Below are 24,517 nucleotides of genomic sequence, written 5' to 3' on the forward strand. Positions count from 1 at the left end.
AAGGAAATTTGTAAATGTGATGTGGCCCGCCCGAATCTCATCGGTGGCGTTAATGGCCCGTTGTTTAAATGAGTTTGACATACCCGGTCTATAATAAAGAATTGGATCAAAGTTTATTAAAGTCAACACGACCTACGAAACCCCGAAAAACCTTAAGTGTATCCGCGATGATAAACGTTAAATGATAAGTTTTATGGGCTCATTAAATAGAGGACTTACATATTTTCGCAACTTATAAGTAATCTTTATATTCATTCTATAGTTCTTCGTGGTTAACATTTGATGAAACGGGTCTATTTCTTGGAAACAATCATCATATAACTCTATTAAATAAAAAAGTTTTTCCGTGTTTTACGCACGTACAGATGAATAATTTAATAAGAAGTTTGATAACGATAACGAAAAAGGCCCACCGTGGCCTTTTTCATTAATCTCCGAATACTGTATTTGTAGTTAGTCTCGGGTTCACACTCAATCTACGGACCGATCGTGCACTTCTAACTCCTAAACAGGGGCCAGTTTTTTATTTAAAGTCCTCCCGAGAAATCCGTCAATCCAATCCAGTGATAAAAAAATATTTGATGACGGAAGACGGGCAAAATATTTCGTAATTGAAATTGTCTGGATGTAATTGTAGAAGACGAATTTGAATATTTATTTGTTTTTTGCACCTATGATTTAGACACGCATGGAATAAGGTACTAAGCAACACAAATGTATAAACATTTCCGCTCTTTGTTAATATTTATTTTCCAATGTACGACACGAACGAAACGATGGAAAAAACTGTAATCCTTATCGTCGTTTTCTTCAAAGGTATTTTATCAAATTTTAAATACAAATTTTTTCCTCCCAAAATTTCGTTTAGGTCCTTTTCAATTTATTGTACTCTCTTCTTAATATTCTAAAAGATTTCAATTCTAACAAAGATTTTTGAGGTAAATTGAACACGCGTAGACAAACGAACGTACCAAATAATTAGGTAAATTTTTTACGGTTAAAAATGTAATTATAATACAATTTATTTACCTAATGACTCGAATATATTATATTTAAAATTTTTAAAGTTTTATTATTAAATTGTATAAACTATTTAGAGCAGTTTTAGAGTTACGAGCGGACACTTAATATCATTTTAAATAAAATTTATTTAATCTTTTACCGTAAATTAATTTATATAGATTTTTAAAATAAATTTTAAGTATTAAATGGTAAAATTTACGTAAATTTACGGCATAAAGTGAAGATAAACGGAGTTTAGGTATATTTATAGGCTTAAAAAGCAATATATTTTAGTATTTCTGTTTATTACCGCCAAAGAAAATCAATAGCTTTTATTATTAAAAATATCGACCAACTTACCAATTATTTTCATTCGTTTTAGTAAGTGTTTGTGTTAAATTTTGTACAAAATACGGCGACGATTGTCCGGAAGAATTTTGCCAAAGGTAATTCAATTTTTTTATTCTTTTCGAGTTTTAAGCCAGAATTTTAATCCAAATGAAACTTTTAAATAACGGTTACCTCTTTTCGGAAGGTTTATTTTACTCAATTTAAATGTATACATTTGAATTTGCCAATATTTACATTTTCTTGATAAGTAACGTGTTTTTATCGTGTTTTAAGCTATATCTTACGGGCTTTTTAAAGTTTAAAACTTTATAAATACCATTTATTTAAATACTTTCGCATTTTAACTAGATCGATACCCTGTTACCACGGAAACTGCGATGTTATGGGACACTGTATATGCGAGGCGTGTTACCAGGGCGACAGCTGCGATATTTACGGTAAATGATTCGCTTTTACACGCGTATATGTTTACTTTTTAAATTTAATAAAACGCCAGGCGATAAAGCCAGTTTTTTATCGTTTTAGAGGATAAACACCCTCCACTCTTTACGCATCCCAACGATGTCGTATATATCGACCAACGTAAGTTGTTAGAGGCGGTGTATCGCGCTAAAGCCATCGATGAGGATTTTGTCAGCACGTGTGGAAGAAATTCGACAAAATGTGACTGTTCGACCATTCGATATTACTTATTTGATATAAAAAATTATTTTACTATAAACAGTATAACTGGAGAAGTGTTTATTAAAGATCCCAATGGTCTTCTATCAGTCGATGTTTACACTATATATATTAAAGCCAAGGGTGTAAACTACGACGAAAAGCACAACAGTTCGATCGAGGTTAAACGAAGAATCTTTCTAATTTTATAATAAAAACATTATTAAATTTTAAATAATTTATAAAATTTTTTCATATTTTACAGGTAAAATTTTACGTAAAAACGGGTATAACTTCCAATAAAACCAGAGAAATTCATAAAAATGTGTCGTCGAATGCGCGCTATACTCCGCTTCGCAGAGAAAAAAGACAGGTATTTACTGTATAAATGTATATAAAATATATCAAATAGAGTGCCTACCCGTCTCTCGTCTATAAACTTGTAAATCTTTTGACTGACCTATGCAAAGTATTTTATATTTACTCCGCCAACCCCGCGGAAAATATAGGCTGTAAAACCTCGACGTCTCACCCCCTTTACTTGCCAAACCCTTTGACCGATCTCGACCAAATTGTCCGTAGGCACTCTCGAAGACCTAATGAAAAATATAGTCTAACACGAAACCCGGACACTCCAGTCTTTCCCCCGATTTCGTCCCCTCGACACCCGGTAATAACGATAGTAGGCTATAGGCCTAATAACCGAACGTTTAATACGGAATTGGTTTTAACGTTGGCTCTTATCGCTTTCCCGGGCACGTCCTCCGGTTAGCGATAAAATAATTGATTTTGAGTTTAAATTACGAATATTTTGTGTTTTTAGGACCAGTCTGGGTCTGGAAATTATTTCGAATTAAAAAAGAAAGACGGAGACGAAACAAAATTGAAGGTGGGCGAAATGGTCAGTTTCGAATTAATTGCGACTGTCCCGACAGTTTCGGGATTAGACGTTACCGCAGAAATATTTACGAAACAAGTGTGTAACGACAGCTACGTACCGACATTAGCAATATGCGGCGTTGCGGTGACGACTGCTAGCAGTTCCATTACGTATTCGACGGGAGAACCACGAGTCAAGACGATTTGGAATGATATAACAGTGGTGAGTTTCTCTACATAAATATCGGTTAAGTTCTCCTATTTAAATTTCCGGTTAATCCAGCTTTTACAAGTTCCGAAAACAGTCTCTATTATTTCTTCTTTCAACCTAAGTATCCGAAGATTGCTTATATTGTGTTCAATCCTTCAACTACGCTCCTAAATACATTCTTATCGATAACTCTTCAGTTTTCGACAATTCCCACTTAACGTTATTAATTAATACAAAATCAATTAAAACGTTGAACGTTTAACTAAGGTTTTAGCAATATCGAGTATCGTACCAGAGGTTTATACGGGACTAGATTTAGACTGGCCGCGGTCCTAATTTATAGAAAGTCTTTCCCCCCACTAAAGGCGTGTAAAAAATATGAAGCCAAAACATATATAGACTCGTAATACCAGGCGCTAAGCCGCGGCTCGTTCGCCTTACCTACAAATGTGGCCTTATATAAATTTAATCTATACCATATACATCTTATATTAAAGGACTCGACGAGGCTTGGCGTAACCTAAAACTGCCTGAGTTTTAGGTTACGCCTAAGCTGGCCGACCCGGTGGAGACCGAGGACTTAAAATCCCACTTCTCGGACACCGCCGTAAGTTCGCCGATTCGGGGGGGGAAAGTTTATTCCCTACCGTGGGGACGGCTTAAAGTCTATTCGTACGCGGGTGGGGGTTTTGAGGAGGCGGAAAAGACGAGTGTTTGGCCAAGAAACCGTTTATTTTCGACGAATACTCTTACATAAAATTCTCAAGATTCGGAGCTCCGCCAGTTGTTTTCGGAAGTTCCTTTCCTTTCTTTCCGGTCCAACGCCGACGGGGCCCCGGGGCGACGACGTTTTAACGTTGGTAATCGGGAGAAACGGCGCAATAAAAAAGGACGAACGGACGTACGACGAGCGGAGAGTGAACGAACGCCGCGGGTAGATTAGAGGAGGCCACCTTCTGTCCACCGACGTCGGAGTTTTTATAAGCTAATTGGACAGACTTTTCTTCCGCGCTTTGTAATTGGTCTCCCACCCGTCTCCGGGTGTAAACCAAGCTCCGTGCCGGTGGAGGGAAAGGTCGGCCGGAAATGGTCTATCCGACACCCGCGCTCGTTCTGATATTTCCGCCTTTCTACAGCTCGGTTTGGCCATTACATTTCGCCTTACTTCGACCCTAGATGTCCGCTCACCGGTGTTCCCAACCGTGGCGACCTTTAGGGTGCGACTATGCAGAGGCGAGAGAGCGAATTTTCTGAGCGAGCGAGAATATGTGGCGAGAAGCGATAAATATCAAAACCTGTCAGATATGTGCGAGAACCAGAAATTCGCTCTCGCCAGCGTTATTTCTCGCTTCGCGTTTGTGCATGGTTTTCCTTTGCGAAAAGTAAATCGCTGGCTCTAAATTCGCGTCTGCATAATCGCACCCTTAGAGGGACGAAGCGAGAGACCTCGGACAAATCAGCCAAAAGTAGCGACTTTTGATATTTTTTGAGAAATTTAAATTTATGTTTATAGTTTCCAAAATTACAGATTTTTCTCTACTTTATAGAGCTTTCTGGCAACTACTATTATTATTACGATATACAAACTGTATTTCTAGATTTTTCTGCAGTGTGCGCAGCTAGAAATCTGTAAAGGTAACATTTCGTAACAAAAATAAATCTGCCAGAGGATTTTTTTAAATTACTAAATTGAAAGCGGTAACTCCCGAATAAAATCTTAGTCTCGAGGTTGTAAAAGGCGTGCAGAAATTTATATGGTGTATACCCGAACGGCGGATTAAGCGGTAAGCGAACTATGCGGGCGCGAAGGGCCCCCAAGGGGCTCCCGCAGTCTTTAAAGTGCTACTGAAAAACGCTTCGATATATATAGATACATGGAAGTAATAAATGATATAGCTTTATGGCCAACAATATTAACAGATGTATTGTGAACCGAGGGAGTATAGCCGCGAGCTTCTCCCCGCTTATCGGCTTCGTTGTCGGGGATGGCGATGGTTAAGCCAGTGGGAGGGGTAGCGAAGTCTGACGAGGTGTCGGTCGTACTCAAAGGAGACACAATATTAAAATTAAGAATAACATATTTAATTTATAACAAATGGTACAAATACATGCAGTTACGTTCTAAACTGAAACAAAAGAAAAATAGCAATAATGATATTAATAATATATCCGGGTGGCGACAATATTAGACGGCCGATGTCGTTCGGAACCGTCGAAGGTCCGCTACCCCTGAGTTTTCTAATAACTAATCTAAAACCGAGAAAAAGCCTAAACCGAGGTAGAAGCGAATATTTTCCAAGTCCCTGCTAAACCGAGAGAGAGGGAACTAAACATTTTCTAAGTCTTTACCCGGTTTGCGGTGGCCATCAGAAACTGCCAAGTTCCCAAAGGTAGAGAAGGCTGGAGGGTTTCGGTCCCGGCCATCGCCCGGAGACGGGAGCCATCCCCTTTTATACCCGATTAGCGTGGGAAATATCTGGGACTTTTTTGACGTAATTGTCTTTGCAGAGTACGTCGTTTACTCGAATTTGACAGTTCTTCAGATTTATTACCGTCTCTGCCGTCGTGGGTGACGAAGTTATGACCATCGTCGTCAGCCCAGTTGACCAGTCAGCATAACTGGCCATCCTGGGTAACGCGATATAGTTTCTCACCGTACGGTCTACTCTCGCGGGTGACCTTTTAGTTCACCCTCTATACAGTAACGTATGTCTGTTGTTGCTAATTGGTTATTTACTCGAACACTGCGGATACCTTAGAATCGAGCGATCCCCCGGAAAGAGGGGAGATCTTCCTCGGTCGTTTTTCGACGACTTGGCCCGTCTAGGAGGTCACCTTTCGAAACGACGCGGTACACGGAGGGGTCAAAAGGTCCATTCCCCGGGCAAAGGGATGAAAACGAAAGAAATAAGGGAAATAATGACGAAAGAAATTTTATAATATAAAATTAAGTCTTTATAATTTCCAAAAGCCAGTTTGATTTCTCACACTATTATTGACCATATTCTTAAAACAAACCAAAAAGTTTAGAAAAGGGATCTCTTAATAAACGAAAAAAAAAAACTTAATGGAAATGGATAAAACACCAGACGAAGGAAGTAACTCGACACCCGAAAAATTGTTTAAAATACAAATTTATAGCGTTCTCGACACTGTATTGTGTCAAATAAATGGGCGTTATGAAAAAATGAAAACTGTCCGTGACGATTTTTGCTTTCGCTGTGGCTTTACAATGCACGAGTTTGCCGATTTAAAAAATTCGGCTGCGGATCTCGCTATTAAATATAGCAAAGATTTAAAAAGTAGGAATTCGCAAGGGAAATTGAAAGTTTTAATTTCGAAGTAAGGACTCTTATAGACTACAAAATATAGAAACCGCAGGCTCTTGGCGATTTCGGTTTAAGCGAGTCTTACCCAAATATCGATGTCGCTCCGCCAATATTTCTAACTCTTCCCGTCTCTACTGCTTCGCGCCAGAGAAGTTTTAGCCAGTTAAAATTAATAAAAGATTATTTAAGATCGACTATCGGACGAGAACGATTGTCCAATATTTCTATTATTTCGATAGAATACAATGTGGTTAAAAATGTTAATTACGATGGTGTAATTAATGAATTTGCCGAAATGAAAGCCAGAAAAATTCAATTAAAATAAATCTTATTTAAAACCTATTGTAATGTATTTGTTTTATTATTTTCCCAAAACCCAATAAATTAAGGGGCCTAAATGCGAATTCTCGCACGGGGCACGGGAAGGGCTAGTTACGGCTGCGTATCCGGAATAACAAAAGTCTAAACTTGTGCCACTTAAAACTTTTTATAACGATTTTACTAAAAATTAATTATTAAATTAAAATTAATTAACGATTCAAAAAACAATCTCGATCCAGACGAAAGCGTGTGAAATGTAAAAAAGTTGCGACAATTTAATTAGACGACAGTCAAATGCCTTTTGTTAAGAGTTTTTCTTCGAAGCGAAATACGGGTAAAAAACCAAAGAAAACGATATTGACTGTCGGATAAATTGTTATAACAGAAGATTTTTCTTCGCATCTATATTATCTTAAGACGTAATTCTTAATATAATTTATAAACTAGCTTATAAATATTTTATTATTGCCTTATTAATCTTTTGTATAAAATGAATTTGCTCCCGTTTTTTCCAGGCCGATCGCGTGATAGTCGAGTTCGGCGAAATAACGAATAAAGGTCCCGAAAGTCAAATCGTGGTGGAATTTTTCGTCACTCCGGTGGCCAATCCGGACACGACGTACGAGGTAGAACATTACGTCACGACGGGTGCCGAGTTTAATAAGGAAAATTACGTTTGGCTTTCTCAACATTCCGTTACTCCAAATAAGTCGGTAAGTAAGAAATTCGCGCGGTTATAGGGAGACCTGGTGCAAATTGTATCTCGTGAACCGACATCAAATTTTAGGTTTAAACGGTGCGCGGAGACCACCGATTTGCCTAAGTTCCAGACAATCGCTGGCCCTTTCTCGTTTTTGCCGTCTTTTGTCTATAGTTCCCGTCCATCGTGTTGTCCTTTACCCACGCTTTCCGTACCGTCCCACTCTAACCCGTAATGTCCGCTACCTTTCCCCACCCGTACGTGCTCCTCGCGTATTCCCGATGCTTTCGCTGTCGAGCCCCCTGCAAATGGGCGTAATCGTAACCCGCGACGTAACCAGGCTTTGCGTTAACCAATTAATTATCTATTCTACTTTTCTCTTAAGGATTAATCGCGATCGCCAGATTTTCTCATTAACTCCCCGATGCTTTTATTACAGATAATACATAAAATGGTTTTACAAACTTTCTAGCCTGAAGATTCTCCGGGAATTAAAGTTATCGTCGACGGATCAACGGATATAAACGTAGATAAAGGGAACGTATATACTATTGATGCTACAATCGTATCGCGATCGACCGTAGTTACCGTTATTGTGTGGGTTGATAACGATCGAGTCTTGTCAATTGGTCATTTAGGAGTTAAAGGTACGTTTAACTCTGGTAAATTTATCAATTTTGTTAAGAGATTTGAATTAATAATTTAAAAAATCCTACAGAATTTGGGGAATACTTCGATTGTATACCTCGAGATATATATTATTATAATGCGACCTACGAGAGTGACAATAAAACGTGTTTGAACACCGAAGCTCGATTGAGACTCGGAGTGATTACTAATACTGGTGAGTACCCGCATATTTAAAGCAATTTTTGTCAAAATAACATAAATAATTTTACATTTTAGGTCCTCCGGATGAAGAACAGGTGGATGATAATAGGAAGATTACGTTTACGTTCTCTATATACGCCGTTAATGATACGAACAATGTAGGAAAAGAAGTGGGTATCAATGCGGGAATTTTACTCGATGAAACTAAAGTTTGGTCTTCGATAATTAACGTAACAATTAAAGAAAGGGAAGAAGATGCTCCAGTAAATAATTATTTTAAATTATATGGGGTTAAATATATTTTAAGTAATAATTTTCAATTTTTAAATTAACTTTTTAGATAATATATCCTAAAGATGTTGAAATTTCTGAAAGTGAAGATCGAGATGTTTCGCCTGGAAGTTTGGTATCGATTCTTAATTATATGTACGTGGAAGATTTGGGAGGATATTTTAATTGCAGGATTAAAGTAGTTGTGCCGAAAGAGGACGACAAAGAACAGTTGGAGCCGTGTGCGGCTAGATTCGTTAGGGCAGATTACACTTTTAATATCCCTTATGTGCCTTGTGACGTCGATGTTCCGTCGGAAAATATTGAAGAGAAAACGTATTTGTTTACATTACACAGAATATATATTGTTGATCAGGTATTTGTACTTTTTACAGCATTATATTAGTTTTTATTTGTATTATATTTGTGATATTTTTTAAAGAGAAATCCTGGAAAATACAACGATTCCCTGGTACTTGTAGAAATTGTGATGAAAGTAGCGACGCACGATAAATCGACGTCTGGAACAAAACTAAAACCGGATATTTTGGTCGAAACTGCAAACGGATTTGAATCATTTTCAGTTGGGAATTTGGTCATTAAAGGACCTGTATGTGTTTTCTTTCTTTTCGAAAGTAAACTCTTTCGGGGTGAATCAATAATTATCCGCGATGTAATTTTAAAATTTATTACAAAAAACATGAATTTTCAACGCAGTTTCCGCTTTTTAATATTCATTCAAACAGATATTTTTATGTCTTCATAAAAATCTTTCGAAAGGCTTCTTACTTGCTGAGAAATGAAATATTATCGAGAGAGGACTCGATAACATACAGCGCTTATTAGTGTGAGGTGCCTGCAATTTGACAGACAATGTCTGGTGTTGTACCATTGCACCGCCGCTGTTGAAACCTTCCAGGAACCGAGCTCGGTGGTAGAGCATCCGTACAATACAAACAACTGCTTTTTTAAAACTTAACTGTTTTGTTCATTCGATTTGCCACAGATAAAGAAAGCGGGGAAACAGTGGTCCTTTTCTCAGAATTTTTTTCGAAGGTATAGGAGAGCTTGGCGTGCCGGATTAGGCATTTGCATTGACTAAAATGGGTTACGCTGCAAAATGATATTCTTGTAAGGATTGAATTGATGAAATAAAGAAACTCGACACTTGGACAATCTACCACGGATGTGCCTTCTACGCGAACTTTCTATGGAAAACTATTCGTTTTTTAGTTTTATACAGGCGAACAAGTCCGCGTGGCCAGTCAGTTAGAGGGGCGCGAACCTGCCACCAATATATTTTTTAACTCTTTCCGCCCTGTGGGCACCAAGAGAACCTCTTTTTAGCAAACCCATTACGGGTTTGGCCAGGCCCACAATGAGGCAGCCGGTGGTGAGGGACGGGGCCCGACATATCCGGAAAATTCCTGGGGATATTGCGATCCGTTCGGTTCCGAACCTGGGTCCTCCGGAGCGGTAGGCTGCCGCCTCGATCGCTCGGTCGTGCCACCGATATTCGGTAGTTTTTTGCACTCGGGCTTTGGTGGGTATTATTGTAGAAAATCTGTAGCTACTTCAAATTTTGAAAACGCGGTGCAAATAATTATTGATTTTCCCTGATATACAAAAATTTGATAATTATTATTAACTCATTATGATTACAGGCAGATCCTCCCGTCCCTTCAGTCGTAGTTGACAATGCAGTATCGTGGGATACTTTATACGACGAAGGAGCGATCGCTTTCCTTGTCAAAGTATCTGTCTCGGCAGGAATTAGCTACGGAGATTTAGTATTCGAGGGTGCGGCCGATGAAAATTCAATTCTTAAAATCTGTACGAGTGAAGTACTGGAAGTAGGACCTCATCTTCCTTGCACGAGGGCGCATATCGACGATATCAATCAAAACGCTACATATAGTTTAATGTAAGTATATTCGGGGCGATGCGTTGCGTAAATGGAATAAAATATGTCATTATTTCCATTTAAGAAATCCTTCGGAAGCGGCGTGTTTAAAAAGCAACAGAGTTGTATTAAAATTAGGAGATGTCGGAGCCATAAACAGGGAAGAAGAAGACGAGAAAAACCGTTTTATTATTAAAGTTGTTGCTTCGATACCAGAATGTTCCGAACCAGTGGATGAAACTAAATACGAATTAGCAATTGGATTGACTATTGGCTCGAAATCAATGTGGGCGTCTGAAATTAAATATACGTTTTCTGGAGAAGATATCGTTATTAAAGAGGTGACGTTTAAAATACTGTTGAATAAATTATATTACTATTGAAAATTAATGCTATTTCGACGAATTTTAGGACAAGGAACCAATTATAACCGTTAAACCATTGACAGAAACCATAGCTGCCGGTTATCCGTTGCAAATATTGATAAATATAAATTCTGCCCCCGATTCGATCGGTAGATTTGTAATCAAAGTGACAGCTTTGACAGAAACGAGTAATGTGTGTGTTCTTCGAATTAATGGTACGGGAAAGCATTTGCCGTGTGTAGACCCCGAGACTCCTGCAAAATACCAACCTTACGAAGATGATAGAAAAGGAGTGCGGAGGGCAATAATTGAATTGAAAGCCTTATCAAACACAGGTGTTAGGATGTTTTAGGTAAAGCAACGTGTTTCATTAATTAATATTAATACTATATCCCATTACAGGAAGTCCCGATTCGGACCAATCGTCATTCGATAACGAATTGCAGGTTATTGCTATTGTACTAGTATCGCAGGATGCAACAGACGACCAAAAGCTTCAGTGGGAAGTCGATTACGGAATCGATAAAAAATCTGACGAATTAATTATCCCCGTAGATGAAACTGCTATTCCAGAAATGGTAAAATAAAATAAATTCAAAACCGAGGTTTAAAATTTTCAAAATTATTTAATAATTGTCGTTTACGCTAACTCGTTTGCAGTGTGAAGACGAAAAAACTTTAAATTTAACATTAAATCCCGGAAACGAAGTTGCCGTGGATGCACCCATGTTTGTAATTCTAGATATAGAGCTTCCGGAATTCTGCGCTGCCGATTTGCACGTTACCATAATAAATCCCGATCACGAGAATCGCAAATTTCGAGTCTGTTCGGCCGGAGTGGCGTATTTTGGTGCAAATTACCCTTGTTTTAAGCCAGAAACACTGAAGACAATCTCTCCGTGGTAAGTTCCGGTGACTTTTTAGAGTAAAATATATTTTTAAATAAAAACTTTTTATTAAAACAGTGAAGATTGTGGACCGGACGAAGTTGCTCTCATAAGTCTTCGGACCGTATGCAATTCTTACATCGATCGAGAGAATAATTCTGCAAATTTAGTAAGCTGTATTCAAAAAATTACGTACGTGATTATCGCAAATAATATATTTTAAATTGATTTTTGAAAATTTAGATACAATTGAAGGCCGCAATATATCCCACGGATTATATCGAAAAAGATGAAATTAATATAAAAGTAAAATTTAATATTGGGCAAAGAACAATCGATGATTTGCCTGTATTAAATGCAAAATTTATTGAAGAGAAAAGTTACGATGCTCCGGTAAGTAAATACTTAATTCGAATGCAATCGCACATTTTTCTACCACATCTACTTAATTCGAATGCAATCCACAAGTCGTCGGGCATTTGCCATGGATAATTGGGTTAGAAAGAGGTAAAATTATTTTTCAGGATAATATAGAGGTGGAATTATTGGAAGAAAGCATTCCAATTAGAGTAAGAGAGAAAACTTTGGTACCATTCAAAATAAAGATAGAACCCAACTATATACAGAAGATTACGATAAGAGTAAAATCTCCAATTTCGGACGGTAGACCCATTTTTGTTTTTCACGGTTTGCACTTTGCATCTGCGGGAAGGAATATACCGTGCTCAAATATTCGAGAAGATTACGCGTTAAGCTCCGAAGCTCCCACTTGCCAAAATAACACAATCGAAGCGGATATAGGATATTTGGGCAACACGGGTGAGCTTTTGATATATTTAATTCTTATTTGGAATAATATAAATTCTTAATCGAGTCGTATCTTCTAGATATCATTCTAACGGATAAAATTGAAGAAGACGACCGAGTCAACTTTAATATATCGGTTGAATTGACAGATCACGTTACGGCCGAACACGAATCGGAACAGAAAATCTCTATTTCGGTAACAATTAACGGCGAAAGTAACGAGCTAGAACAGACATTTCTTGTAGAAAGAGACGGCAAAGAAACGGCCAATTTGATGGTCGATGTAGCGAAAAGCGGTGGAGATTGCGGGTATGTCCCTTCGTACATATTTTTGTTTCCTTCGATAACGTACCATTGAGTTTTACCAGTGAAATGTTAAAAACAGACTTTCGGACTTCCCTAACAGAAGCCCGAAGGTCTGTTAACCGTACGGATTGAATGAATCCATCTATCTACGAATTTTTAATTTAATTTGTTAAAGCGATATATTTTTTACGATAAGCAACGAGGAACTCATTTTGCATCGTTTTCGTAAAGTACGCTGCCATTGTACGGTATGTTGCCTGGTAGACGTTTTGTTGTTGGCCTAGGCGCACTGAGCTAAAAATCGTTTTGTAGCCCCGCCTAAGCGTATTCGGACAAAACGTTGCCGTTCGTTTTCAAGATACGCCTGGCAGCGATTCGCACTTCGGAGACACGTGGCAGAAACCTAGAAAGAAAAGCCACCTCAAATATTAGTAGACCGTTGGTTAAAACGAAAATTTTGTTGCGCCTTTGTGTTTTATACAAGTTATAATTCGTCAAAACTATCGAGGCTCATTCAAAAATAAGTAAAAAAGTTAAAGGATAAGTTCGTATAAAGAACGAAATTTTCGTTTTAACCAACGGTCTACTAATATTTGAGGTCGTGTTTCTTTCTAGGTTTCCGAAGCGCAAATCGCTGCCAGGTCTATCTGGGAAATGAACGTGGTTGAGACGACGTCACTCGGTGTGTCTATAGACTTTATGGTTGTTAACTTTTTGGGTCCTACGAATGATAGCTTTTATTTTAATTTATATGTACTTCTACATCACAATATATTTAAATTACCATCGTTATAGTTGATATTTAAGAATCGAGTTGTAAATATCACACACGGGATCACGCATCGAAAGAATGATATAAATTACATTAATCTTCTCGCGTACGATCATTTATAAGCCAATCCGTAATACTACACGCGTATCGATATCACTTTATATATATAATAACTAAATTAAATGTAATATCTATTTCACATTAGTAGATATTATATTTAATTTAATTATACCAAGGGCTAAAAGTAATCTTTATAATAACATTAATTATGGGCATCCTTTATAACTTATATATAAAATTTTCCTATTTAAAAACGAGCACTCTGTAACTATAACCATTAAGGGATCGACGCGGAAATTTGTACGCAGACTGTAAAAGGATGCCACAAAGTATTTTGAAAAAAAAATTAGTTTAAGAACTTCTCTAGGGGTATTTTACGGGGAAACGCGTGAAAAGCCACAAAAGACATTTCTACAGAGGCTGCTTACTGACGCGTGCGCCCCTTTGTTCACGCGTAAAATTTGAAGGCCACGATCGGTATATTCAACGTGTTTTACAGCTTTCTTACTCGCAGTGCCATATGTGTCGTTATGTTCGCTGACTTTATTTGTACAATGGATTAAAATGTCACATTAAAGTTGATCCGTGTTTTGTTTCGAGTAATTTCCTATAAAGCGCATCCTAGCAGAAGTTTTTCAATTAATTTTCTTGCAAAATCCTCTTCCGCATCTCTTGCATAGTCCGAATACGAGTTTTGACATCAATCCGCTTATCGGTTACGGCTACGGGGTGCCCCGAAACTTTAATTACGGCCTTCCCCTATATCAATTCGCATGGCCTTTATCCCTATAGACCCAGGGTGGCCAAGCTCCTCGATAGTCCGAGCCATTTTTCAAAATTTGAAATTTTTCGCCAGCCGCAATTAAATACGTATTAAAAAGGTATGCAAAAAATTCCAGATTACAAATTATATCCGTAGCAAGAGTGATACAAATTGTTTCCTCCAGTGCACAATGTCAACTGTCCGTTGTAATGACAGTTTACAAATTCAAAATCTGTCTGGAGTCGGTCGATAACGGACGATTACTCCACTGTTTATGTTCGTTGGCGCAGTTTTCGATGAGTCGTATCATTCTTAACTTGGACGGAAATGAAATTTGTTACAACGTTGCACTTAGTAGTAATTTAAAAGACATTTTGAAACACATACGGAACGATAATAATTTTTTAAAATATAATGACACAAAAATGAAAAGGGAACTCGGGTACATCTATCGAGAGCCACAAATAATCCTTCAAAGAGCAGCGTGTGGCTCGCGAGCCGCAGGTTGGCCACCCCTGGCATAGACTATATTATCGTATGTTCTAATACTATAGCCATCGAGTTTAATTTTTCACGCAGTTATCTTCGAAGCGTTTCCAAAACAAAATTGATGTTTATATTAATAAATAGTTAATCACTATTTATTAAATGACATTATATAATATTTTACTCTTAGAGATAATATTGTGTTGAAAGTTTCCGTCCAGCACAGCAACGAATCCAGGGCAGAACCAATCGAAGTCGTGGTAGATTTGCATACACCGCCATTTTTAATATTGGATTCGGTAACGAGTTGGAACGTTAAAGAACAACCAACGTTCAATAATCAATCCGGAGGCATAAGAATATCGGTAAGAATTTTTTACTCCGACATTTAACATTAAACGGACACGAAATAATAGGAATTTTTATTTATAGTTTGGTAGCTTGGCATTCTGCGAAGTAGCCCGAGTGGAATTTACTGTTAAAGTAGATTGTTTTCAGAAATCGTCCGCGTGTGGCAATAACGTTACCGCGCCCTATCGAGTATTATGCAGGCAAACTCTTCGTTCTACACCCGTTCAAAATCCACAAGAGGATAAATTATTTTACTGCGCCGAAATGAGCCATCTTCATTACGAAATATGTTGCCCCGGTTTGTATCCATTGAAAATTCTTAGTACCTATCAAAATATAAGCAAATATAATTATTTCTTTCTTATAAAATGAATTCTCCCCGACTCAAAAATTTCATAAAAATAACCTGTTATTCTTTATTAGATTTTCTTATCAAATGATAATTATATTACTGTTACGGTCAAACCTCGGTTTTCCAACTTAATTCGTTCCTAAACGTTGTTCGAAAACCGGAGGTTTGACTGTATTTCCATTTTGTTAGACTTCCCTAAATCTTTTCACGGACATTCCTCCTTCTTCTCCCATTCTAGACCTCCTTTAATCTCTTCTCTTCGTTTTTATCCGTGTCTTACCACACAGTTTTGATAATCTTTCGAAATCCCGCGCAATTAAACTTACGAAAATGCATTGGCACACCATTTACAAAATGACATTTTCCAACAGAGTGCGGAGAAAAATTAGGAATCGATGATCCGACCGTCGTCGACGATTGCCAGTTAACGGCATCCGCGGCAGCCAGTAAAGATTACGCGGCACATTTCGCTAGGATTATCGGCCAAGGAGAAGATAGTGGAAAGGGTAGGCTTATTTCCGTAAGAATGTTTTTAAAATTATTTTATTTGTATTTATTTTAATGGCACATTCAGTTTGGGCGCCGCCGGTTAGATCGGGATTCTGTAACGACTATTTGCAAATTGACTTCTTGCGTACGGTCAGAGTGGTGAAAGTCGTTCTTCAGAAAATCCAAGGAATGCGTTACGTAACCGAATTTAAACTTTTGTGTGGAATGACGGGAGTCGATTGGACACTAGCGGTTCAAGTAAATTTACTCTTCCAGTTAAAGTCTTTTATATATTTCGTTTGTTCGAAGAATTCTCTTCCGCAGGCTACCACAAATTTCCGAGAGAATCTATCGGAAACGAGACTCGTTAAACCCGTAACGTGCAGGTTTTTCCAATTAGTAATCTTACAAAACAATGATCCCGACGACTTAAGCAATTATATCGGAGTTAGAATGGAATTATACGGATGCCCGGTGGATAAAGCCAAGGGAGGTAAGGTTTTAACAATTTTTTAAAAATTACTCTTGTTATCTAAGAAAAACTTTTACAGCCGAGTGTAATTCCGACTCCACGTGGTATTCCGACGATCCAGGTATTTGTTAAAATCGCTTATTCTTAGTTATTATTATATTAATCTGGAACTCATCCGAATCATCGACTTTTAGCCAATACGGGTCGACACCTGGTTGGAGGATGTAAAGACGAAGAAATGTATTTTTGCGATACGTGTACGAACCATCCCAGGTGCGAACAATTTTATTCATTAATAATAGGAAAACTTATTCAGTACAAACATTTTATATTTTGTCATCCCAATTGATTTTATTTATTTTTTGATCCCGTTCAAAGTCCGTTTAGATTTAAATACTGTTAAATGTTTAAATTTATTTCAGTGGAAATAAGTGTTATTACACTCTGGACGACGGTAAACGATGGAACGGTAAGTCGGCATTTTTAAAACGAAATATTAATTGAATCCGCGCGAAAATCTGTGACGATATTATTTAGTGGTGCAGAGAAACATCGGAAAGGTTGTCGGATGCGATAAGGAGACGGGGATTACGTACGCCGCGGATAAAAGAAACTGGAGTTATATCGGATTGAAGAACGGTACGTGGATCCTAGTGAAGGAAAGCGATTTTAAGGATATCGAAACCAAGAGCACGTTTGAAAAACCAAAGGTAATTCCGGGACTTTGCCAGGAGCAACTCGGAGAAATCGCCGTTGGAGAATGGACCGGTATATAAATTAAATTCTAAGTCGGTTCAAATATTTCCATGGTTTAAAGAAACGTAATTAATTTATTTACAGTCGACGTTTACGGATTGCGTAAAGACGGTGTCGAATTAACGAAATGGGACTCTTGCTGTTTAGACGAATTAAAAATGTGGATGATGCTTTAATTCATTATTTCTTTCGCCATCCCATCTACGGTACAATGAACGTTAGCAAAAGCGCAATTAATATTTTTAAATTCAATAAATTTGAAACATATTTATTACGGTAATGTCGCCCATAATTCATTAAATATTAAGGAATGTTAAAACAAAACCGAAAATATCGCGGTTAATTGTACAGGGAGTCGGGAATCAATAAGAAACTTTATGGAAGATGGTATTGAACCGCCAATCCGTTAGCAATTCTTTTCCGTGGCGCAACGGATATCGCTCGCGCGCTTTATTTTTTTAATGGAATTTTTGCTTTTCTGTTGATTTCCAAATAACGCCAATTTTATCTGATTTTTCCTTTATATTTTTAGTAAATTCGTAATAGATTTTTCGCGTAAAAAGAGAGGCGCTACGGCCGAAATTCCTAATTTTACCACCGAAACAAAGGCCGATGCCTATCGCTCCGTTCGAACCGGAATTGAATTCGGGTGGGCGACGTCGGATCGGATACCTCGTTCCCCGCCATGTTGGCGACGGGACGAAAACAGAAAAGCCAAGAATTCTTATACGATTTGAAACTCGTACGATGGTTAGAGAAAAATTATTTGACGTTCAAAAATGTGCCATCCATTACCGACAGAGATCGGAGGACAAAAGCCAGTGATAGAAAGTGAAATTAGATGACGAATTATACGTGGAGAAACCGTATACTGTAATAAATATCCGAACAATATATGTAGATTTCTTCATAGCGGCGTAGATAATCCGTGTTCGTATCGTGTTACGTGCAATTTGACCAAATAATGATGTATAATAGTCGTACTTTGTGCCAAGTCCACCATTTCCTCCCTCCAAAAATATCTCTATGTATGCATTTGTGAACTGTTATTTACGACATTTGTAGTAATTTTTGTTTATTCACTTTATTTCAATTTTTTTTTCTTTTTTTTTGCTAATTACGTATTCGCTCGAACTTTGTTAAAACCTTAACTGTACCCCGAACAACAACCGAAGTCGTAGGAGGAAATTCGCCTATTTTATCGATCTAGGGACATCGGCGTCGAGTCCCTTTCCAAATTTTAATATCGACTCGAAATAATTTAAAAAGACGAATTAAAATAAAACGAACTATCAGAAATTTCACAACACGCCAAGGAAGAGAGGGAGAAGCGATTAAATAATTAAAATTCTAAAGGGTTAAAAAATATATAGGCCTATATAAATAGGGAACATCGCACTCCCCCCCTTTGTTTTCGGCGCCGAGTCTCGCGACGAGGCTCGGACTTCTACAATGTTTACATATTAAACGAAGAACAGTCAAAGCAGTCAATGAATAATGATTTAGAACTATCCCGAAGCTACGATGAGTCGCGCCAACTCGGTGATGACTCTACGAAAGATCGATGTCGTTTCCAAATAAGAAAACACCGTCTCGGCAACGATGACGACACTGCCAATGAATCGTCACCCGATGACGAACTTTCTCGAGCCGGAAGTGTTTCAAAAGAGAGCTCCAACCAGAGAAAGGAGAGAGAGGGAGAGAAAAAAAGAAGAGGAGAGAAGAGAGAAAGAACGGACGAGCACCAGAGCGAGAGTAGCTCGAGACAAGACGAGCTCAAAAAAACGAGCGCGCTCGAGTCGAAGGGCAGCGAACGCCAGAAACCTCCGCAGTCTCGGCCGTCGGGTCCGCGTCACTCGCCACCCCCCTCCGTCGCTACGAACAAAAGACATGAATAGAAGCCATCGTTAGCGAGCATCAATAATAGACTGTGGGAGTGAAACGGGATGGTGACACTGATCGACTGTCCGAACAGGCGAGAGAAGACATCTCGTTTACCTGATACTTTGTCAGTCGCGTTCAAATAGCATTTTTATATCTATATCTATCTATATATATATATATAAATGGACGTGTGTGTCCCTATATTTCACTTTTCAGCCAAAACTACACATCGCGCATGAATGATGCTTGTATGTGGTAGTAGCCCCGAGTCTCCATTCGTGCACTATGGTGGTTGCGTCTGGATAATTTATCTCTAAGGGTGCGGGAGATATGGGCTTGAAAGTGGAAGATTTTCTATTTCGATTTTAAAAATTTTCGAATTCGAATTGGTTCGATTATAGAACGATTGTAAACGTTGCAGAAAATTGATCAAATTGAAAATAGTGGTTTGACTGGACGTAAAAATTCTCTAATTAGTCTGTAAACGAGGGACCTAATTCTTGCATTCTGTGAAAACGGGTAAGATTAGCTATAATGTAATTATCTTAATCTTCACTATCGTTACTTTTTGCCCAGCCAAGCGGGTCCTTGCAGCTAGTATATAGTTATAGATGAAATATCAGAAGTTACAATAAAAGAAGATTCGTGTTTTAAACGTAAAAAATAAAATGTTTAATTTTACTTGTAGATTTACGTTCTCTTGGAATACCGCGACGTATGTCGTTACGTGGCATTAATTAATATTCATTATTCGTGGCGCAAAAAGAAAGCGCCGTATTATTCGGGGACGGAGTCGGTGCGTTATTCGTAATTGCCGATTCTATCGCAAATCGAGAATTATCGCTTAATCGAATGTGGCGGCTGTGCCCGGACAAAGCCGTAAAGACGGTCGGCCGCCTCTTAAGGTAGGTTCAATTTCGGGTGGTAATCGCCGAAATTCGTACGTCGAGCCTAATCAAATTGTCTTTATTTCTTATTAAAACAATCGGACGTCATTTTTTATACTCGGAGCGAGATTTTGAATTTTTAGGGTCTTAAGCTATAATTTACGATAGGTCCTATAACTACAAAAATAATAATAAATTTAAAAGCGGAAATAATAATTTTTAGCTTCGGCGTGTAAATTCGATTCCGCTCTTAGCGCCTACGGGCGGAGTCTAAAAGTAGAAAAAAAAACGCAACAAAAAGCGTACAATTACGTAATACTTTTATTCTTTACTCCGTAAATGAATAAATGTCTACGGTAACGGACGTTATTCTTGGCAAGTTACGTCTTCCTTAGTTTTTTCGGTTAGCTCTTTTCCGTCCTTATCCACGCACCAACATGTTTTCTTCCATTCCCAACATTGCTTTCTTTCGTAGGTACCGTCCTTTCGGCATTGCGGTATATAATCGCCACTCCAAGCTAAAAAAAGATTTAATAGTTAATTGGATAAACCGGTTAACGCTTTACGTTTACGTAATTCTATCGGTACCGTTCCTTTCCGCCTTGGCTTTGGCTCTCGGGCATTCGCAGGCTTTGATATCCCTGGAGGGCGCGGTCAGAGCGTGGCCCTTTTTATCCCAACATTGACAAAACGTATGGTCCTTGTGACACTGGAGTCCTTTGTAATCGCCATTTTCGTCACATTCCGGGATGACTAATCCTATAGCGTCGTGCTCTTGTTCTCTCTTTCTATGTTTTTCGCATTCGGTTTCCGCTTTAAATATTTAAAACGCGTTAAAAACCACCGAAAATTTTATAAACTAAAGCTTTAAGAATTATAAATCGCGGATAAACGATGGAAAGGTTTACCATTAAAAAAAAACATTGGAAATTATAGACTTACCTCTGGCAGAAACGACGGCGACAATTACCAACTGCCAAGTAAAAACATTGGGTATTGGCAAAAATGTAAGTAATTATTACCGGCGTTATAGTCGAACGTAATAAAAATACTCACGAGAAAAATTAAGAATTTCATGGCCGAGCGAAAGTACCAGTCGAACCTACGGAAAACGATTACATTTAATTAAATGCGCGCACGAAATGGACGACTAAAAATATTCGGCGATTAACCTACCTTTAAACGACGGATACGGAGGAATAATCTTACCGACTTTTATATAAAAGCCAGTGGTAGGCGATAATTTTTTTCCCCGTATCTTAATTATTCAGGTGTTTTCTTTCGCGTCCTTCGCCTCTTTCGTTATCGATCCGCGATAATTTATCGCTTACTCGACAAATATAATTCATTTTTAAGATTCGATATTAAATATTTCCACTAGAAATTTCCGTAGGCGAAAAGAATTACGTAAATTTAATAACTCGAGAAACGTTTCGTTACTTAAAACGAGATTGTCGTCGTTCGATAAACGAATTAAAAGCTTCCGACCCAGTCGAAATACCGCGCTGGACGGTAGTCCTACGAAATCGTACGATTCTTTTAGCGCATTTTTACATCTAAGAGTGAGGTAAAAATACGCTTCGGACCCCGAGGGAAACCATTAGCTACGTAATTTAGATAAAGCAAAAACTTTTCCCCGCAACTTACTTAATTTAAAGAATTAAAACTGGCCGAGGAATATTTAAAATTATTGACGCGTAAAACTGATAAAAGTTGTAAAGATTTTACGTCCGAAAATCTGTCGATATAATTATAATTAAACATAAAATATTCTCGACCTTTTAAATCTTAAAAGATGGCGCTTAGTCCCATGGCCCCCCGCCGGTGGCTAACGGATGGAATCGTATTTTTGGGCGTCGGTGCTCCGCCGACGCCCGTAATCCGGCCGCTTTATACCAACCGACAAAATTTTACGCCAAACGGTTGGCGCTTCCGTTGGAAATGCGCGTATGCCAATTTATATTCGAACGTACGACGGCCGTCCTATCGTTGTTTCCCACGCCTACGGAAATTTGTAATAAAATACGTAAGTGGCGGTTATATTAAAATATTCATTTTAATTAATTCCGAGTACGTTCAAATACGAAGACGCATTTATATTTTAGAAAATGGCTTCCGTGACAAATTTTAGACTTTGTTCGACCTATTTATAACGTTCTTTCAAATAACTAGCATCCATTTTTATAATTTATGCCATTGGTTGTTAACATTCCCGACTTTTGATACTTTTGCCGACTAATGTCAAATGTTTTTTAATTCTGGCCAATTTAATTACTCTCCGTATTTTCGACGCAAGGAGTTTATAAAGTAGGAATACCAATGTATTTGGACTTTACCCTTTATCCGTGTCGTAGCCAGTACGGTCTTTCCCGTATTTTTAAAACGTTAGAAGAAATATAATTTAATATTATTTATATATAAAAATAGCCCGATTGTATTTTTACTACCGTGTTTCCCCGAAAATAAGACAGTGTCATATATTAATTTTTGCTCTAAAAAATGCACTAGGTCTTATTTTCAGGGGATGTCTTATATTTCCATGAAGACGAATTCACATTTATTGTTGAACAATACGCTAAACAGGTTCGAGAGAACACCTTGCGACACATTCAACTTAACCTTTTTATAGTGTCCACATCGAGCTCGATGACCAATTAGTGCTTACTGAACCGTAGCACTATGCAAATGTGATGTGGCGTGATTCCCAGCCGACCAATTAGCCATCACCAGCGATAACATTATGCAAATCTGTGATTCCCAAGCCATAGTCTTATGCAAATCATGCCGTGTGGCGTAATTGTCTGCTGACCAATCAGTGGCTGTACTTTCAACCATCTGTCGATGATCGTTACGACTAAAAAAAAACTTCTCTAGGTCTTACTTTCAGGGGGAGGTCTTATATTTCGCAATTCAGCAAAATCTGTGCTAGGTCTTATTTTCTGCGGATGTCTTATTTTCAGGGAAACACGGTAGTAAATTTATAAATATTGGGTTTTTCTAATCGTTTCCGCAACTTCGGTCTTAAGCGCCAGTCCTTAACCCGTATTAATTATTAGCTTTATTACATTTTAATATTTATAACGATATATTTACATTTGATTTTTATTTACAATTTATTAAGGTTTTCATTCTATTAATTAAAATAAGAAAATTCCGCCTGGTTACGCGTACGAGAGTTCGGTAAACGTACGCTGTTCCGTTTATTCTTATTAAGCCATGTCCGTGCGCCTCGAATACGCTACCGATATTTAGAGACGAACGAGCCAAGCTTTGCCCTATTATATATTATGCGGAGTCGGGTACGATGTATTATTCTACGCCAAACTGCCTTCGCTCGGTTCTAAAGTGTTTCCGAAATGTCTTTATACCGTACGAAAGAAAAGTTTGAAGCTGCCTTACGATATACTCGATTATCGTAGAGGTATCCTTCGATTAACGCGGTTAATTAATTCCACCGCCTAAATCAAAATGGCTTTAGTGGAATACGATATCCGTGTTAAGTAAAGATGGCCGTTAAAGCCATCTTTACTTAACACGGATATCGTTAAGCACGGGCGCGTTAAGCCGGGGATACCCGTATAGCCGATGTAATTATTTATTACTAATCGCCATTAAAAGAGAAGACGAAAAGGAGAATACGCGGAGTTTTTGAGTAAAATCGACCGCGGAAGGTGTAAGTAGTTTCGTCGTTACCACACGGCGGAAACACGTAACGACGAAACGTAATTAAAAGTTTTAGGCAATTTAATATTTCTGGCTATTGCTAATTTGTTTGGCTTATACAGTAACTAAAATAAAAACATAGGCCAACTTCTCGAGTTCTTACTTATTTATCTCGCATCCTTTACCAGCCAGGAAGCGGCCTACTCCCCAAGCGAATGCAAATACCCAAATAAAAAGAAAAACGATAAATTGTGCAAAGATATTTGTATAAATAAATAAAAGGCTAAAATATATAAAAGTCAAAATTGCTATAATTATAGTGACAAAGCGTTAAAAAGTCTAACGTAGGTACGAGAAAAAATATGTATTCTTTAAACGATAAAAGTATAAAAATTAAAGCGCCAACGTATAAATGTATCGTATTTAAAACGAAGAACGTTTTCGACCTCCGCGACGAACCCGGCAACCCAGCGAATAAAGAAACATTAAATAAGCCATGGTTGGGTAGTTTCGGATCGTCTATTATTAATAAATGATGGAAAACGAATACAATGGCAGCACCGCCTAACGTTTGACCAGCGTTATTCATTACGCTAACGTTTTCGACCCTTAATATTATCTTAATACAAATATAGTCGGAGGAAAGTAGACCACGTATTTAAAAGAAGGACGCAGTTTTCGAGAGCGAATAACTTCCAACTAATAAGTGGCGTATAAGTGAAATTTCTGAAAGTGTAAAACACCGAGGAGACTTTATTAA

General features: G+C 37.9%; 2 protein-coding genes across 2 annotated transcripts; one reads left to right on the forward strand and one right to left on the reverse strand.

Moving 5' to 3' along the window:
- Positions 1–769: 769 nt before the first annotated feature.
- Positions 770–17,499, forward strand: LOC111614573. Its single transcript, XM_023355944.1, has 31 exons — positions 770–816; positions 1,385–1,448; positions 1,702–1,790; positions 1,879–2,195; positions 2,279–2,386; positions 2,837–3,115; positions 7,269–7,466; positions 7,926–8,100; positions 8,172–8,297; positions 8,360–8,547; positions 8,625–8,930; positions 8,997–9,164; positions 10,219–10,478; positions 10,543–10,798; positions 10,869–11,157; positions 11,225–11,400; positions 11,483–11,724; positions 11,788–11,878; positions 11,953–12,102; positions 12,234–12,528; positions 12,597–12,825; positions 15,094–15,268; positions 15,336–15,552; positions 15,978–16,112; positions 16,181–16,353; positions 16,420–16,588; positions 16,647–16,688; positions 16,762–16,840; positions 16,990–17,036; positions 17,105–17,335; positions 17,408–17,499. The coding sequence occupies exons 1-31, from the start codon at positions 777–779 to the stop codon at positions 17,497–17,499; spliced, it is 5,406 nt and encodes a 1,801-aa protein (XP_023211712.1). The 5' UTR covers positions 770–776.
- A 2,898-nt stretch (positions 17,500–20,397) lies between these two features.
- Positions 20,398–21,265, reverse strand: LOC111614576 (U24-ctenitoxin-Pn1a-like). Its single transcript, XM_023355948.1, has 4 exons — positions 21,151–21,265; positions 21,037–21,067; positions 20,683–20,907; positions 20,398–20,612 (listed from the first exon to the last, which is right to left on the reverse strand). Exons 1-4 carry the CDS (start codon positions 21,169–21,171, stop codon positions 20,461–20,463), a joined length of 429 nt encoding a protein of 142 aa, XP_023211716.1. The 5' UTR covers positions 21,172–21,265; the 3' UTR covers positions 20,398–20,460.
- Positions 21,266–24,517: the final 3,252 nt, after the last annotated feature.

This window comes from Centruroides sculpturatus, unplaced genomic scaffold (assembly GCF_000671375.1).
Source record: "Centruroides sculpturatus isolate CEXI.00-Female unplaced genomic scaffold, Cexi_2.0 scaffold2243, whole genome shotgun sequence".
In the NCBI taxonomy this organism is placed as follows: domain Eukaryota; kingdom Metazoa; phylum Arthropoda; class Arachnida; order Scorpiones; family Buthidae; genus Centruroides; species Centruroides sculpturatus.